Here is a 15,313-nt window from a genome sequence, read left to right as displayed (position 1 = left end):
TGTCAGCTGCAGATTTTAACCAGCACCCACCAGGTATGAAGTTGACTCAGCCCCTGAGCTTGCACCATGCATCCCTATTCAACATATGATGTACCTATATATTAAACATCAGGAAGGTGTTAATACAAATTACTGTAAACTTTTACATGTAAATTACAATAAAATATGAATTTTTCTTTCATCAGAACTTGGGGTAAACTTGGAGAGAGGCCAAAACTACAGTATATTTAATGTTCATGCTTGTTCCGACCTGCACATCTATCTTTGGTTAGCTCACGCCTAGTTATGAAATTAACACAATAGCCCAGATTTATCAAATTGTGTGAGTGAAAAAATAGAGTGATTTTACCCCAGCAGCCAATCACAGCTCAGCTAACAAGCTCTGGTAAAGTGAAAGATGAGTTGTGATTGGATCACCCTATTTTTCTCTCACAGTTTGATAATTTGGGCCAATATCCTTGAACTAGGCTTTTGTAACTATCAAGCCTTGTACCCCTAGAAGACATTTCTAATTTAAACAGGAAGAATTTCATCTGCTAATATAAAAAGTATGAGACATTTGGACATTCAAAGTTGAACGCCGCGTCTAAGACAATAGTAAAAGCTTCCCGGCTGCTCAGTGGGGCTGATCGGGACGACCGCAGTGAAAATGCAGTGTCCCAATCAGCTAGGGCGTGAGCCGAGGTCCTCTTACCTTCCTCCGGCGCGTCCGATCGGCGATTGATTACTCGAAGCCTGAGATGCAGGCTTGAGCAATCGACCGCCGATAACACTGATCAATGCAAAGCTATGGCTTTGCAGTGATCATTGTAAAAGATCAGTATGTGCAGTGTTATAGCCCCCTATGGGAGCTATAACACTACCAAAAATAAAGTTAAAAAAAAGTTAATAAATGTGATTTAACCCTTTCCCTAATAAAAGTCCAAATCCCCCCCCCTTTTTCCACTTAAATAAAAACATGTAAATAAAAATAAATGTAAACATATGTGGTATTGCCGCGTGCGTAAATGTCCGAACTATAAAAATATGTAATTACTTAAACCGCACGGTCAATGGCGTACGCGCCAAAAAATTCCAAAGTCCAAAATAGCGTATTTTTGGTCACTTTTTATATCATGAAAAAATGAATAAAAAACGATCAAAAAGCCGATCAATACAAAAATGATACTGCTAAAAACTTCAGATCACAGCGCAAAAAAATTGCCCTCATACCGCCCCATACGCGGAAAAATAAAAAAGTTATAGGAGTCAGAAGTTGACAATTTTAAACGTATAAATAATAAGTTATGATTTTTTCCAGAAGTACGACAAAATCAAACCTATATAAGTAGGGTATTATTTTAATCGTATGGACCTACAGAATAAATATAATGTGTCATTTTTTTAACGAAAAATGTACTGCGTAGAAACAGAAGCCACCAAAAGTTACAAAATGGCGTTTTCTTCTTCAATTTCGTCGCACAATGATTTTCAGTTTCGCCGTAGATTTTTGGGTAAAATGACTGATGTCACTGCAAAGTAGAATTGGTGGCACAAAAAATAAGCCACCATATGTATTTTTAGGTGCAAAATTGTAACGGTTATGATTTTTAAAAGGTGAGGAGGAAAAAAATGAAAGTGCAAAAACGGAAAACCTGTGGCCCTTAAGGGGTTAAAATATAAGCTTAAAAATACGCAAAATTACAACACAATGATTAAAAAAAAGCATACAAACATGGACCACCTTCATTGCTGCTCTAGAAAAATGCTTTACAAAGTCGGAAATGGTGTTGTAAAGTCTGTTTTGTTAAGAGCAACGAAAGTGACTTTGAAAATTAAATACAAAACAACAAAATAAACAGATAAATATCCTCCTTTAACTTCTAGAAACTTACACATTTTTATTTTAACAGGAATGAATTGGGATATAAACTCTGGAGCTGCAGGTAGGCATATCCTTGAAAATGGGATACATTTTTCTAAGATTTTTTTTGTTGTTGTTATGGAGCCATGTGAGGGCTTGTTTATGCAGGATGAGCTGTAGTTTGTATTGATATAATTTTGGGGTAGATGGGGATTTTGGATAACTTATTCCATGTTTTTTAGATTGGAAAGTGGCAGCTATAGAAGCCCTGGCAGCCATGACAACTGATTGGCACACCACATTTTCTAAATGAGGGAAGGGGTGATTGTGACCTAGATAGAACCAACACATGTCAGCTTCATGCTAAAGTCAGTATTGACTGTGGCATTTAAAAAGGTAAACATGTTGCTTAGGAGTGCTATCTGATGCCAGTCACTAAGACTGGGTGTCAGGCTCAGATTGTAGCCAGTAACCACCAAGTATGAAGTTGACTCAGCCCCTGAGCTTGCACCATGCATTCCATTTGAAATATGATATGATATGAATGTGATAATATATAGTACCTATATATCAAACATTGCCAAGGAGTTAATGTATACTATACAAACTTTTAAATGTACATTTTTCCTTAAGTCATAAAATGTCTTATGATAAAATGTGAATTTTACCTTCATCAGAACTGGGAGAGAGGCCAAAACTATATTTAATTTTCATGCCAGCTCTCAGCTGCACGTCTCTCTTTGGTTAGTTTCCACCTAGTTATGAAAGTAACACAATGGCCCAGATTTACTAAGAGTGGAGTGTAGTTTTCTTTGCGGGTTTCGATTCCTGACAGGTATTTTTCCATGATATTTACTTATGTTTTCCTACGTTTCGGACTTTTACCTACGGTTTGCTATTTTTACAACTGCTCCAAAGCTCAAATCCACCACATTTTCTTTGGACACATTAGTAAAAATGCTGGAATTTTTGGAAAATGTCTTTTCCAGATGGCCACTCCTCTTTTTTGGGTTTTCTAAGTAAAATGGAGAGCTAGTTGGGTTTTTTGAATTTTTTGGTCGCAAATTCTGCTGCAGACGCAATTTGTGGCACACTGCACAAAATTTTGGTCAGTTTACAAAATGAAATCAGGGTCAATATCCCTGAACTAGGCTTTTGTAAATATTAAGCCTTGTATTGCTTTACTCCTAGCAGGCATAAACATCTAAATTTAACAAGAAGAATTCATTCTGCAAATATTAAATATACAAGACATTTGGAATATGTTAACAGAACAATAACATTTTATGCTTTTTAATATTTCAGGAATGAATTGGAATAGTAAATCACCAGGTGATTTAATATTATTACTTACAATTCTGTTTTAAAATATAACCATTTAAAATTTAGAAACTCAAACATTTGCATTATGTAATCTCAACAGGAATGAATTGGGATATCAATTCTGGAGCAGGTAATGTTCTTTTTCTAAATCTGACCAATCAGCTTTAGCAGTGTGTCAGGTGCAAGGGAAAAAATCCTCATGTATGTTTAGTAACATTCAGTTTGTTGAGGCATATATATACAATTCAAAACTACAACAGTGTACTACAAGTTGCTGGAGAGCAGAATATATTTATCATATGTTTCTACAGGGTGGGCCATTTATATGGATACACCTTAATAAAATGGGAATGGTTGGTGATATTAACTTCCTGTTGTTGTTACATTAGTATATGTGAGGGGGGAAACTTTTCAAGATGGGTGGTGACCATGGCGGCCATTTTGAAGTTGGCCATTTTGAATCCAACTTTTGTTTTTTCAATAGGAAGAGGGTCATGTGACACATCAAACTTATTGAGAATTTCACAAGAAAAACAATGATGTGCTTGGTTTTAACATAACTTTATTGTTTCATGAGTTATTTACAAGTTTCTGACCACTTATAAAATGTGTTCAATGTGCTGCCCATTGTGTTGGATTGTCAATGCAACCCCTCTTCTCCCACTCTTCACACACTGATAGCAACACCGCAGGAGAAATGCAAGCACAGGCTTCCAGTAACCGTAGTTTCAGGTGCTGCAGAATGGGCAAAACAAAATTTGGAACTGGACCCTCAGTTTACGCAGAAGATTTTATTCAGTGATGAGGCAAACTATTGGTCTGAAACTAACCCACATTTGATAGATCCCTCCAAGACTGTTGGAACACAAAAATTGATGGTATGGTGTGGTATATGGGGTACAAAGATAGTGGGTCCATTCTTCATCAATGGAAACCTCAAGGCCACTGGATATGCGAAATTGCTACATGATGATGTGTTTCCCTCTTTATGCACTAAAGCTGGCACGTTCCCTGAGATTTTCCAGCAAGATGGTGCACCACCACATTATGGGTGTCAGGTCTGATCATTCCTAGATGAACAGTTTCCTGGAAAGTGGATTGGTTGTCGTGGGCCAGTTGAATGGTCCCCAAGGTCTCCCGATCTGACCCCCTTAGACTTTAATCTTTGGGGTCATCTGAAGGCAATTGTCTATGCTGTGAAGATACGAGATGTGCAGCACCTGAAACTACGGATACTGGAAGCCTGTGCTAGCATTTCTCCTGCGGTGTTGCTATCAGTGTGAAGAGTGGGAGAAGAGGGTTGCATTGACAATCCAACACAATGGGCAGCACATTGAACACATTTTATAAGTGGTCAGAGACTTGTAAATAACTCATGAAAGAATGAAGTTACATTAAAACCAAGCACATCATTGTTTTTCTTGTGAAATTCCCAATACGTTTGATGTGTCACATGACCCTTTTCCTATTGAAGAAAAAAAAGTTGGATTCAAAATGGCCAACTTCAAAATGGCCGCCATGATCACCACCCATCTTGAACAGTTTCGCACCTTCACATATACTAATGTGCCACAAACAGGAAGTTAATATCACCAACCATTCCCATTTTATTAAGGTGTATCCATAGAAATGGCCCACCCTGTATACTCAGGTGTGTGGAAACGGTATCGCCCGATGCTCGGTACATGCAGTTCTGGGTGCCAGGCAGGTGAATTCTTAAGGCATTATCCCTGTTTCGGGCAAGCAGGTTTAAATGCCTGAAGAATTCATATATGACGGGGCAATCAGTCTTGCCCTGTCACTAAACTCCTATAGACCGCAGCTGTAGGCTGCAGCCTATAGAGAGCCACGCAGAATGTTTGCGTCCCGGCGAAGGCAAATGCGATGATGTCACTCATCACACGCACCTCTGTCAGGATTGATTTCGGACTTTTACATACGGTTTGCTGTTTTTACAACTGCTCTGAGCTGTGGAGTTTTCCAAAGCTCAAATTCGCCACATTTTCTTTGGAAATATTAGTAAAAATGCTGGAATTTTTTTTAAATGTTGGGGACACGCCCCTTTTTTTCATCCACGTCCCCTTTTCCAGACAACCACTCCTCTTTTTCTGGTTTTCTAAGTAAAATGGAGAGTTGGTTGGGTTTTTTGAATTTTTTGGTTGCAAATTCTGGCGCAGACACAATTTGTGGCGCAATGCACCAAATTTTGGCACACAACCCATCAAAACAGGTCAGATTCACAATATTAAATCAGGGTATATATCCGTGAACTAGGCTTTTGTAAATATTAAGCCTTGTATTGCTTTACTCCTAGCAGGCATAAACATCTAAATTTAACAAGAAGAATTCAATCTCCTAATATTAAATATACAAGACATTTGGAATACGTTAACAGAACAATAAAATGTAATGCTTTTTTAATATTTCAGGAATGAATTGGAATAGTAAATCACCAGGTGATAATTTCATAATTCTTACTTACACTTCTATTTTAAAATATATCCATTTTAAAATTTAGAAACTCACACATATGTAATATGTAATCTCAACAGGAGTGAATTGGGATATCAATTCTGGAGCAGGTAATGTTCTTTTTCTAAATCTGATCAATCAGCTACAGTATAGTGTGTCAGGTGCAAGGGCAAAATTCCTCAAATATATTTAGTAACATTCAGTTTGTTGAGATATACAGATACAATTCAAAACTGCAACAGTGTATTACAAGTTGCTGGAGAGAAGAATATATTCATCATATGTTTCTATACTCCGGGCTGTGGAAACTGTATCACCCAATGCCTGGGATGTGCATTTCTGGGTGCAAGGCAGTTGCCCTGTCACTAAACTACTATAGACTGCAGCTGTAGGCTGTAGAGCCACGCAAAATGTTTGCGTCCCGGCGAAGGCGAATGCGTCAGGACCGAAGTGCTCTGGAGTACCAGACACAGGCAAATGCGATGATGTCACTCATCACACGCACCTCTGTCAGGATCGAGGTGCTCTGGAGTACCAGACGCAGTACTCCCTCTCTTGCTGCAATAGGCATGCCCTCTCCTGACCAGCAGCGTGTTTACCCTCGCTACCCAGGGGTATCTTTTAAGGATTTTGATTCCCGACAGGCATTTTCCACTGTATTTACTTATGTTTCCCTACATTTCGGACTTTTACATACGGTTTGCTGTTTTTACAACTTCTCTGAGCTGTGGAGTTTTCCAAAGCTCAAATTCGCCACATTTTCTTTGGAAATATTAGTAAAAATGCTGGAATTTTTTTTAAATGTCGGGGACACGCCACTTTTTTTCATCCTTATCCCCTTTTCCAGGCAACCACTCCTCTTTTTCTGGTTTTCTAAGTAAAATGGAGAGTTGGTTGGGTTTTTTGAATTTTTGGGTTGCAAATTCTGGCGCAGACACAACTTGTGGCACAATGCACCAAATTTTGGCACACAACCCATCAAAACAGGTCAGATTCACAATATTAAATCAGGGTATATATCCGTGAACTAGGCTTGTAAACAATAAAATGTAATGCTTTTTTAATATTTCAGGAATGAATTGGAATAGTAAATCACCAGGTGATTTAATATTATTACTTACAATTTTATTTTAAAATATAACCATTTAAAATTTAGAAACTCAAACATTTGCATTATGTAATCTCAACAGGAGTGAATTGGGATATCAATTCTGGAGCAGGTAATACTCTTTTTCTAAATCTGATCAATCAGCTACAGTATAGTGTGTCAGGTGCAAGGGCAAAATTCCTCATATATATTTAGTAACATTCAGTTTGTTGAGATATACAGATACAATTCAAAACTGCAACAGTGTATTACAAGTTGCTGGAGAGAAGAATATATTCATCATATGTTTCTATACTCCGGGCTGTGGAAACGGTATCACCCGATGCCTGGGATGTGCAGTTCTGGGCGCAAGGCAGTTGCCCTGTCACTAAACTCCTATAGACTGCAGCTGTAGGCTGTAGAGCCACGCAAAATGTTTGCGTCCCGGCGAAGGCGAATGCGTCAGGACCGAAGTGCTCTGGAGTACCAGACACAGTGCTCCCTCTCTTGCTGCAATAGGCATGCTCTCTCCTGCCCAGCAGCATGTTTACCCTCTCTACATAGAGGTGTCTTTTATGGCCTCCGGTTATGTCTTTTAAGGCAGTGGTTATCAACTGCACATATTTAGTTCTATTGCTGGGCTGCCCTGCTGTACGGGGCCGGCTCTCTGGTTCCTAGGCTGAGCTGTCTTGTGGGAATGTGTGTACCTTCTATATGGATCTCATTAGCGTTCCTTCAATTCACATCCCCCACAGGCACACCATGCACGTGGACCCCACAGGCACACCATGCACGCGCCCCCCATAGGCACACAATGCACGCATCCCCCACAGGCACACCATGCACGCATCTCCCACAGGCATACCATGTACACGTCAAAGAGGATTGGTTTATATGTTACATATAAAAGCATACCACTGCACTGAACATCATTTCACCCTATATGGTTTACACCACGTACACATTCTATACCGTTTACATTATGCATACTTACCATAGCCTTAACAGGGTTGTGGAAATCACATTGCATGATGGGGATATATCTATCTGTGGCCCTGTCTACCTACTGGGGAGCCCTTCCTGCCTTCCTGATGGGTGACATATATATGTAGGACTCTGTCTACCTACTGGGGATCCCTACCTTCCTACCAACTAGGGGGAAATATCTATCTGGGGCATTATTTATTTACTGGGGGAGCCCTAGCTGTCTACCAACTGTGGAATATATCTATCTGGGGCCCTATTTACCCACTTGGGGAGCCCTACCTGCCTTCATACCTGATGAGGGGACAATGGTTGAAATTATTTTGTGTACCAGGACAAGTAGATTGTGCTCCCATTTCAGTCACTTGGACAAGAAGTGTTTTTTTTTTTTTTTTTTTATTTTTTTTTTTTCCACACCCCTGATACTGATTGATCCAGAGACACAGAAAGACCTTTTGGTGACAGGCTTCTCTCTATGATTCCCTGATACTGATTTATCCAGAGACACAGAAAGACCTTTTGGTGACAGGCTTCTCTCTATGATTAGCTCACACAGAAAATTACACATTATGCTACAACAAGACTTTTCTAAATGTCATACTCTCGCTAACACATAACAGACATAAAGTGGGATCTTACATTCACCAGGAGGCAATATTATCCACAAATATTAAAAACACAAAACTGTTTCAATGGGTTAAAGGGAATCTGTCAGCTTCATAGAATCCTCATAGCTTAAAGTGATACTCCTGTGTAAAACATTTTCTTAAATCAACAACAGATTTGTAAATTACTTCTATTTAAAAATCTTAATCCTTCCAGTACTTATCAGCTGCTGTATGCTCCAGAGGAAGTTCTTTTCTTTTTGAATTTATATTCTGTCTGACCTCAGTTCTCTCTGCTGACAACTCTGTCCATGTCAGGAACTGTCCAGAGCAGGAACAAATCCCCATAGCAAACCTATTCTGCTCTGGACAGTTCCTGACATGGACAGCAGAGAGCACTGTGGTCAGACAGAAAATAACTTAAAAAAGAAAAGGACTTCCTCTGTAGTATACAGCAGCTGATAAGTACCATAAGGAAGGATAAAGATTTTAAATAGAAGTAATTTATAAATCTGTTTAACTTTCTGGCACTAGTTGATTTAAAAAATATTGTTTTCCACCGGATTACCCCTTTAAGTTTCCTAGAGGAAGTGCCAAGCTGCAGCTTGTTCTCCTCCTACCTCCCCGACCCTCCCTGCCTTGCATTATTGATGCATAGGGCTCAGTGCTGGAAGCAGTGAGGGGTGGGGGAGGAAGAAGGCATGCATGCTGCAGCCCAGTGTTGCCTCTAGAACACTTGAACTTGAAAGGAAAATGTGATCTTACAACTTTGCAAACAGCCATTTTCTAAGAGACCAGTTTTGTTTGTTTTATCTTCCAATCACCTATCTGCCCATGTCTGAAGCTCTGAGCATGATATTTAGCTGACATATTCACTTTAACTAAACAATTTATTGTGTGGCATTTATTTTACAGAAATTCAGTGGAATACTAAGGCACCAGGTAATCTCATATTTTTTTCTTACTGTACATTTGTATTTTATAGTATAAGCATTTTTATAGTATAAGCATAATGAAAACTTACACATTTGTATTATATAAATCAACAGGACTAAACTGGGATATAAACTCTGAAGCAACGGGTAAGGTTGTTTTTCTCAATCTGAACAAACAGATTCAGCATCAAATTTCAAATGACAATCTGTTTAAAAAAGTACTTAGCAAGGATGATACTATATTTAGAATAAACTTCTGAACAGCTGGAATATGCTATAAATGGCTGGGTGAAAATCAAGGTCACAGAGACAAAGAGCAGAATGTATTTATCATAGGATTCTATAGTATTTGGTACTGAGACAAATAACAGACAGATCAAAATTTACCTGGAGGCAATATTATTCACAAATAGGCAATGTTATGCACAAATATTAAGTATAAATGGTTAAATGAATTCTGTCAGCTCTACATCATGCTCATAGCTCAATTGTAAAAGAAGTGTTGCCAAGCTGCAGTATGCATGCCTTCTCTCTCCAGGGAGGAGGTGGGGAAGAGAGGAGGTGTGTGCAGGGGCAGGTCAGCCTGACCTCTACTACACTTGAATTTAAAAGAAAAGCATAACATAATTTTTTTTATCTTCTTCTCATCTATCTGCCCATGACTGCAGCTTGAACGTGATACAGAGCTGACAGATTCCCTTAAACAGAAAAATTAAGAGGGGATTTATCAAGACCTGCATTTCAAAGGCACACATATCTACATGCACCTGTGTGTCCTCCCTGAAATCTCAAACCAGCTGTGAGCTGGTCATAAATTTGCCGAGCGGGGGCCACCACATTTAGTGTGCGAGGAAAAAACAATTCTCATAATGTTTGCGCACAGCTAGATCTTGCCCAAAAACTATGTGGACTTTTCCATTTTATTGACCGTTTTTGCTAAATGCCCTTTGATAAACTCCACCCTAAATGTGGTGTATTTAAATTAATTGGAATACTATGTCCCCAGGTGGCAATACATTTTTTTACTTAAATTTGTATTTTTAAAGCATAAGCATTTTAATGGAAACTTACTCATTTGAATTACATAATCTCAACAGGAATGGACTGGGATATAAACTCTGCAGCTGCAGGTAAGGTTATTTTACTAAATATAACCAATCAGATAAATTACAGTAAGTCAGGGGACTTAGTAAGCCACATATATGTTTAAAGGGCTACTCCGCCCCTAGACATGTTTGATCGAGGGTGGCCCGGCCTCTGGGACCCCCCACAATCTCTGTGCTGGCGCTGTGGTATTATGGTCGCGGAAGCCTGGGGCTTCCTCCATTCATGCCTATGGGAGGGGTTGTGACGGCTAGTACACAGCCGTCACGCCTCCTCCCGTAGACATGAATGGAGGAGGTGTGGTGGCAGAGTTCGGACCCCAGCGGCCAAACCCCCTTGATCCTTTGGCTAGGAGATAACCTGTCTAGCAGTGGAATACCCCCTAAAAGATGACTAAGGGTGAAACCTATTATCAATAAATATTTACAACTATTTTGTTAGGCTACATAGAGTTTGGCAAAAACTGCTCCCGCTTAAAAAAGGGCTAGACAATGGTGAAAATCCTTATCAATTTTCAGTAGCATTTAATATGCTGAGATACATAGATATAATTCAGAACAGCTACAGTGTACTACAAGTTGCTATTTAACAAAAATAAATCACAGAGAGCAGAATATATTTATTATATATCCTTAGATATAGAACTGGAGACAGACACTTTGTAGTCCAAGCTAGGCTTTAAAAGGAATATCTTTCCTCTGACCAAAGCTTGGGGCGGGGCCATGGCTCTATTCAGTATTTATGCATGTTCCTGGTTTTAGGCTTTTCTTTTTGGTTAGCTCACACACAGTTAAAGAAAGTGCACAATATGCCAAAGCAAGCCTTTTTTTTTTCGTCAACCTTGTATTTTCTACCATATGACAGACAATAATATTCAGAAATATTAAACACACAGAACTGTTGCAGTAGGTTAAGGGAAATCTTTCAGCTCTATATCGTTCACATAATTTAAGTGTCAATGAGGTTTTGCAAAGCTTCAGAATACATGCCTTCTCTCTCCCCTTTCCCTCTCTGCCTATGTACATGGCTCAGTGAGGGAAGACAAGCATAGAAGGGTTGGTAAGGAAGGAAGGAGGCATGTATGCTTCAGCTCAGCACCACCTCTATGACACTTGAGCTTAAAAGGAACACACCATTTTTTGACTTTGCAAACAGTCACCAGTTAAAAGAAGTAGAGATGGACAAATTTTAGAAAAAGTTGGCGGCAGCATGAGGAAACCATATAGTGGCTGAATGACACAGCGTGGAGGTGGCGGCAGCATGAGGAGACCATATAGTGGCTGAATGACACAGCCTGGAGTTGGCGGCAGCATGAGAAGACCAAATAGTGGCTGAATGACCCAGCGTGGCATGGAGGTGGCGGCAGCATGAGGAGACCATATAGTGCCTGAATGACACAGCGTGGAGGCGGCGGAAGCATGAGGAGACCATATAGGGGCTGAATGACACAGCATGGAGGTGGCGGCAGGATGAGGAGAACATAAAGTGGCTGAATGACACAGCCTGGAGTTGGCGGCAGCATGAGGAGACCATATAGTGGCTGAATGACACAGCCTGGAGTTGGCGGCAGCATATAGTGGCTGAATGACACAGCCTGGAGTTGGTGGCAGCATGAGGAGACCATATAGTGCCTGAATGACACAGCGTGGAGGTGGCGGCAACATGAGAAGACCATATAACGCCTGAATGACAGCGTGGAAGTGGCGGCAGCATGAGGAGAAAATATAGTGGCTGAATGACACAGCGTGAAGGTGGCAGCAACATGAGGAGACCATATAGTGGCTGAATGACCCAGCGAGGAGGTGGCGGCAGCATGAGGAGACCATATAGTGGATGAATGATACAGCCTGGAGTGGGCAGTAGCATGAGGAGACCATATTGTGGCTGAATGACACAGCCTGGAGTTGGCAGTAGCATGAGGAGATCATATAGTGCCTGAATGACACAGCCTGGAGTTGGTGGCAGCATGAGGAGACCATATAGTGGCTGAATGACCCAGCGAGGAGGTGGCGGCAGCATGAGGAGACCATATAGTGGATGAATGATACAGCCTGGAGTGGGCAGTAGCATGAGGAGACCATATAGTGGCTGAATGACACAGCCTGGAGTTGGCAGTAGCATGAGGAGATCATATAGTGCCTGAATGACACAGCCTGGAGTTGGTGGCAGCATGAGGAGACCATATAGTGGCTGAATACACAGCGTGAAGGTGGCGGCAGCATGAGGAGAACATATTGTGGCTGAATGACACAGCTTGGAGTTGGCGCCAGCATATAGTGGCTGAATGACACAGCCTGGATATGGCAGCAGCATGAGGAGACCATATGGTGGCTGAATGACACAGGGTGGAGGTGGCGGCAGCATTAGGAGACCATAAGTGGCTGAATGGCACAGCCTGAAATTGGCGGCAGCATGAGAAGACCATATAGTGCTGAATGACATAGGCTGGAGTTGACGGCAGCATATAGTGTCTGAATGACACAGCCTGGAGTTTGCAGCAGCATGAGGAGAACATATAGTGTCTGAATGACACAGCCTGGAGGTGGCGGAAGCATGAGGAGACCATATAGTGGCTGAATGACCCAGCGTGGAGGTGGCGGCAGCATGAGAAGACCATATAGTGGCTGAATGACACAGCCTGGAGTTGGCGGTAGCATGAGGAGACCATATAGTGGCTGAATGATCCAGTGTTGAGGTGGCGGCAGGAGGAGAAAACCATATAATGCCTGAATGACAGCGTGGAAGTGGCAGCAGTATGAAGAGAAAATATAGTGGCTGAATGACACAGAGTGGAGGTGGCGGCAGCATGAGGAGACCATATAGTGGCTGAATGACACAGCGAGGAGGTAGTGGCAGCATAAGGAGACCATATAGTGGCTGAATGATGCAGCCTGGAGTTGGCAGTAGCATGAGGAGACCATATAGTGGCTGAATGACACAGCCTGGAGTTTGCGGCAGCATGAGGAGAATATTTAGTGTCTGAATGACACAGCCTGAAGGAGGCGGAAGCATGAGGAGACCATATAGTGGCTGAATGACCCAGCGTGGAGGTGGCAGCAGCATGAGGAGACCGTATAGTGGCTGAATGACACAGCGTGTAGGTGGCGGCAGCATGAATAGAACATATAGTGGCTGAATGACACAGCATGGAGGTGGCGGCAGCATAGGGAGACAATATAGTGGCAGTATGAGACAGCTTGGAACTGGCATCAGCATGAGGAGAACATATGGTGGCAGAATGAGACAGCCTGGAGGTGGCAGCAGCATCATCAGGAGTCCTGAAAGTGACCCGTTGACAGAGCGGTGGGTGGCCATACCAGGTGATGAAGGTAGGTAAAAAAGGAGAACTTGGCATCAGATGTATGGCATCAGGCGGGTGGCAGGATCAGAATAGTAGCTGAGGCAGGTAGGCAGAAGAAAACGGTCTCTCTTTTGAAAAAGTGTTAGTTTGCACAAGTTAGTATTGAGGATATGCATTACATAAAACTTAACTTTTAATAATATGCATAGGATAAAATATATGTACCTTCAATTTTTTTTTAAGTCACACAAAAAGAAAGTGGTGCAAAAAATACAATGTGCCACCTACACCACCAAGTATTGATGTGATGCAAAGACCTCTAAAAGGTGGAAGGGAACAATGTATGCTCCATTGTAACCGGTGGGGGTAAAATCCTCCCTGTAAGGCCCTACTCTACGCATTATTAATTCCCTTCTTGGCAAGTGTTACGCGCCCTAAAAAGTGCGGCCCCACACAGGAACCTCTCCCTATTTCCACCTACAAACACTAGCATTTCCCAGGGTTTTTAGGTGGAAATACGGATTGGTTCCTGTGTGGGGCTGCCCTTTTTAAGACGAGTAACACTTTTCTCGAAAATGTGGATGGGAACAATGTATTGTCCATTGTAGCAGGTGGGGGTGAAAAGTGGCAAGTGTTACTCACCCTAAAAAGGGCAGCCCCACACAAGAAACTCTCTATATTTCTACCTAAACATGCTGGGAAATGGCAGTGTTTGTAGGGGTAAATAGGGAGAGGTTCCTGTGTGGGGCCGCCCTTTTTAGGACGAGTAACACTTGTCAAGAAGGGAATTAATAATGCGAGAGTAGGGCCTTACAGGGGAAGTTTTTACCCCACCGGTTACAAGGGACCATACATTGTTCCCTTCCACCTTTTAGAGGTCTTTGCTTCACATCAATACTTGGTGGTGTAGGTGGCACATGGTGTTTTTTGCACACCTTTCCTTTTGTTTGATTAAAAAAAAGATTTTGGGTACATACATTTTTTATGTATGTCAAGGCATGTCACCACCTGCTCCAGGTCTACCTGCTGCTGATGAGTTGCTTCTCTATGCGGGTGAAGAAAGCTACTCATCAGCGACTGTAGACTCAGGCTGCTGCTGATGGAGCTGGTACTGCTCCTTCCACCCTGCCCCTTCTCAGCAGCCATGGCAGTGGAAGGAGAGTGCAGGGGGCCCCCCTAGTCCGACTTGCGAGAGGATAGACGATGGTGCAGATAGGCATCGGCCAACTGACTACGTAGGATGTCTCTGTAGTAGGTCAGTTTGTTCTTCCTCTCAGTGGGTGTAAAAAAGGCCTCCATTTTCTACCGGTAGCAAGGGTCCAATAAGGTGGAGAGCCAGAAGTCATCCCGCTGCCAAATGGTGACAATTTGGTGGTCACTACGCAAGCAAGTGAGCATGCATCGTACCATTTGTGCAAGTGACTTGGAGGGACTCCCTGCCTCCATCTCCACTGCATACTGCCACGGTGTGTCTGAGTCCTCTGTCACGCCTTCCTCATAACACTCTAGCTCCTCTGGCTGCTCCTCCTCTCCTGTCAGATGGCTAGAAAAACCGCCCATTTCACGAAACCTAAACTGTGCCCCTCCCCCTCCTCCTCCAGTTCAGCCCCCACAGGGCTCATGTGGCCTTGAGATGTAGGTGCCACGTCTTCAGTGCCC

At 41.9% G+C, this 15,313-nt stretch overlaps 1 protein-coding gene across 33 annotated transcripts in view; it reads left to right on the top strand.

Annotated features, from left to right (window-relative positions):
• Positions 1 to 15,313, top strand: part of LOC130282928 (uncharacterized) — a 119,149-nt gene that overhangs the window by 67,663 nt on the left and 36,173 nt on the right. For 19 of the 33 annotated variants that reach the window (XM_056531896.1, XM_056531920.1, XM_056531901.1 and 16 more), the window contains 10 exons: positions 1,893 to 1,925; positions 3,149 to 3,175; positions 3,267 to 3,296; positions 5,596 to 5,622; positions 5,719 to 5,748; positions 6,711 to 6,737; positions 6,829 to 6,858; positions 9,230 to 9,256; positions 9,364 to 9,396; positions 10,347 to 10,379. In XM_056531896.1, coding sequence (XP_056387871.1) covers positions 1,893 to 1,925; positions 3,149 to 3,175; positions 3,267 to 3,296; positions 5,596 to 5,622; positions 5,719 to 5,748; positions 6,711 to 6,737; positions 6,829 to 6,858; positions 9,230 to 9,256; positions 9,364 to 9,396; positions 10,347 to 10,379 — 297 coding nt within the window. The remainder of the gene's footprint in view (positions 1 to 1,892; positions 1,926 to 3,148; positions 3,176 to 3,266; positions 3,297 to 5,595; positions 5,623 to 5,718; positions 5,749 to 6,710; positions 6,738 to 6,828; positions 6,859 to 9,229; positions 9,257 to 9,363; positions 9,397 to 10,346; positions 10,380 to 15,313) is intronic. The other 14 variants (XM_056531921.1, XM_056531908.1, XM_056531898.1 and 11 more) reach the window with 10 other exon arrangements.

Source organism: Hyla sarda, chromosome 7 (genome assembly GCF_029499605.1).
Source record: "Hyla sarda isolate aHylSar1 chromosome 7, aHylSar1.hap1, whole genome shotgun sequence".
NCBI lineage: Eukaryota > Metazoa > Chordata > Amphibia > Anura > Hylidae > Hyla > Hyla sarda.
The sequence above is the reverse complement of the archived record's forward strand: the minus strand, read 5'-3'. Positions and strand labels throughout refer to the sequence as shown.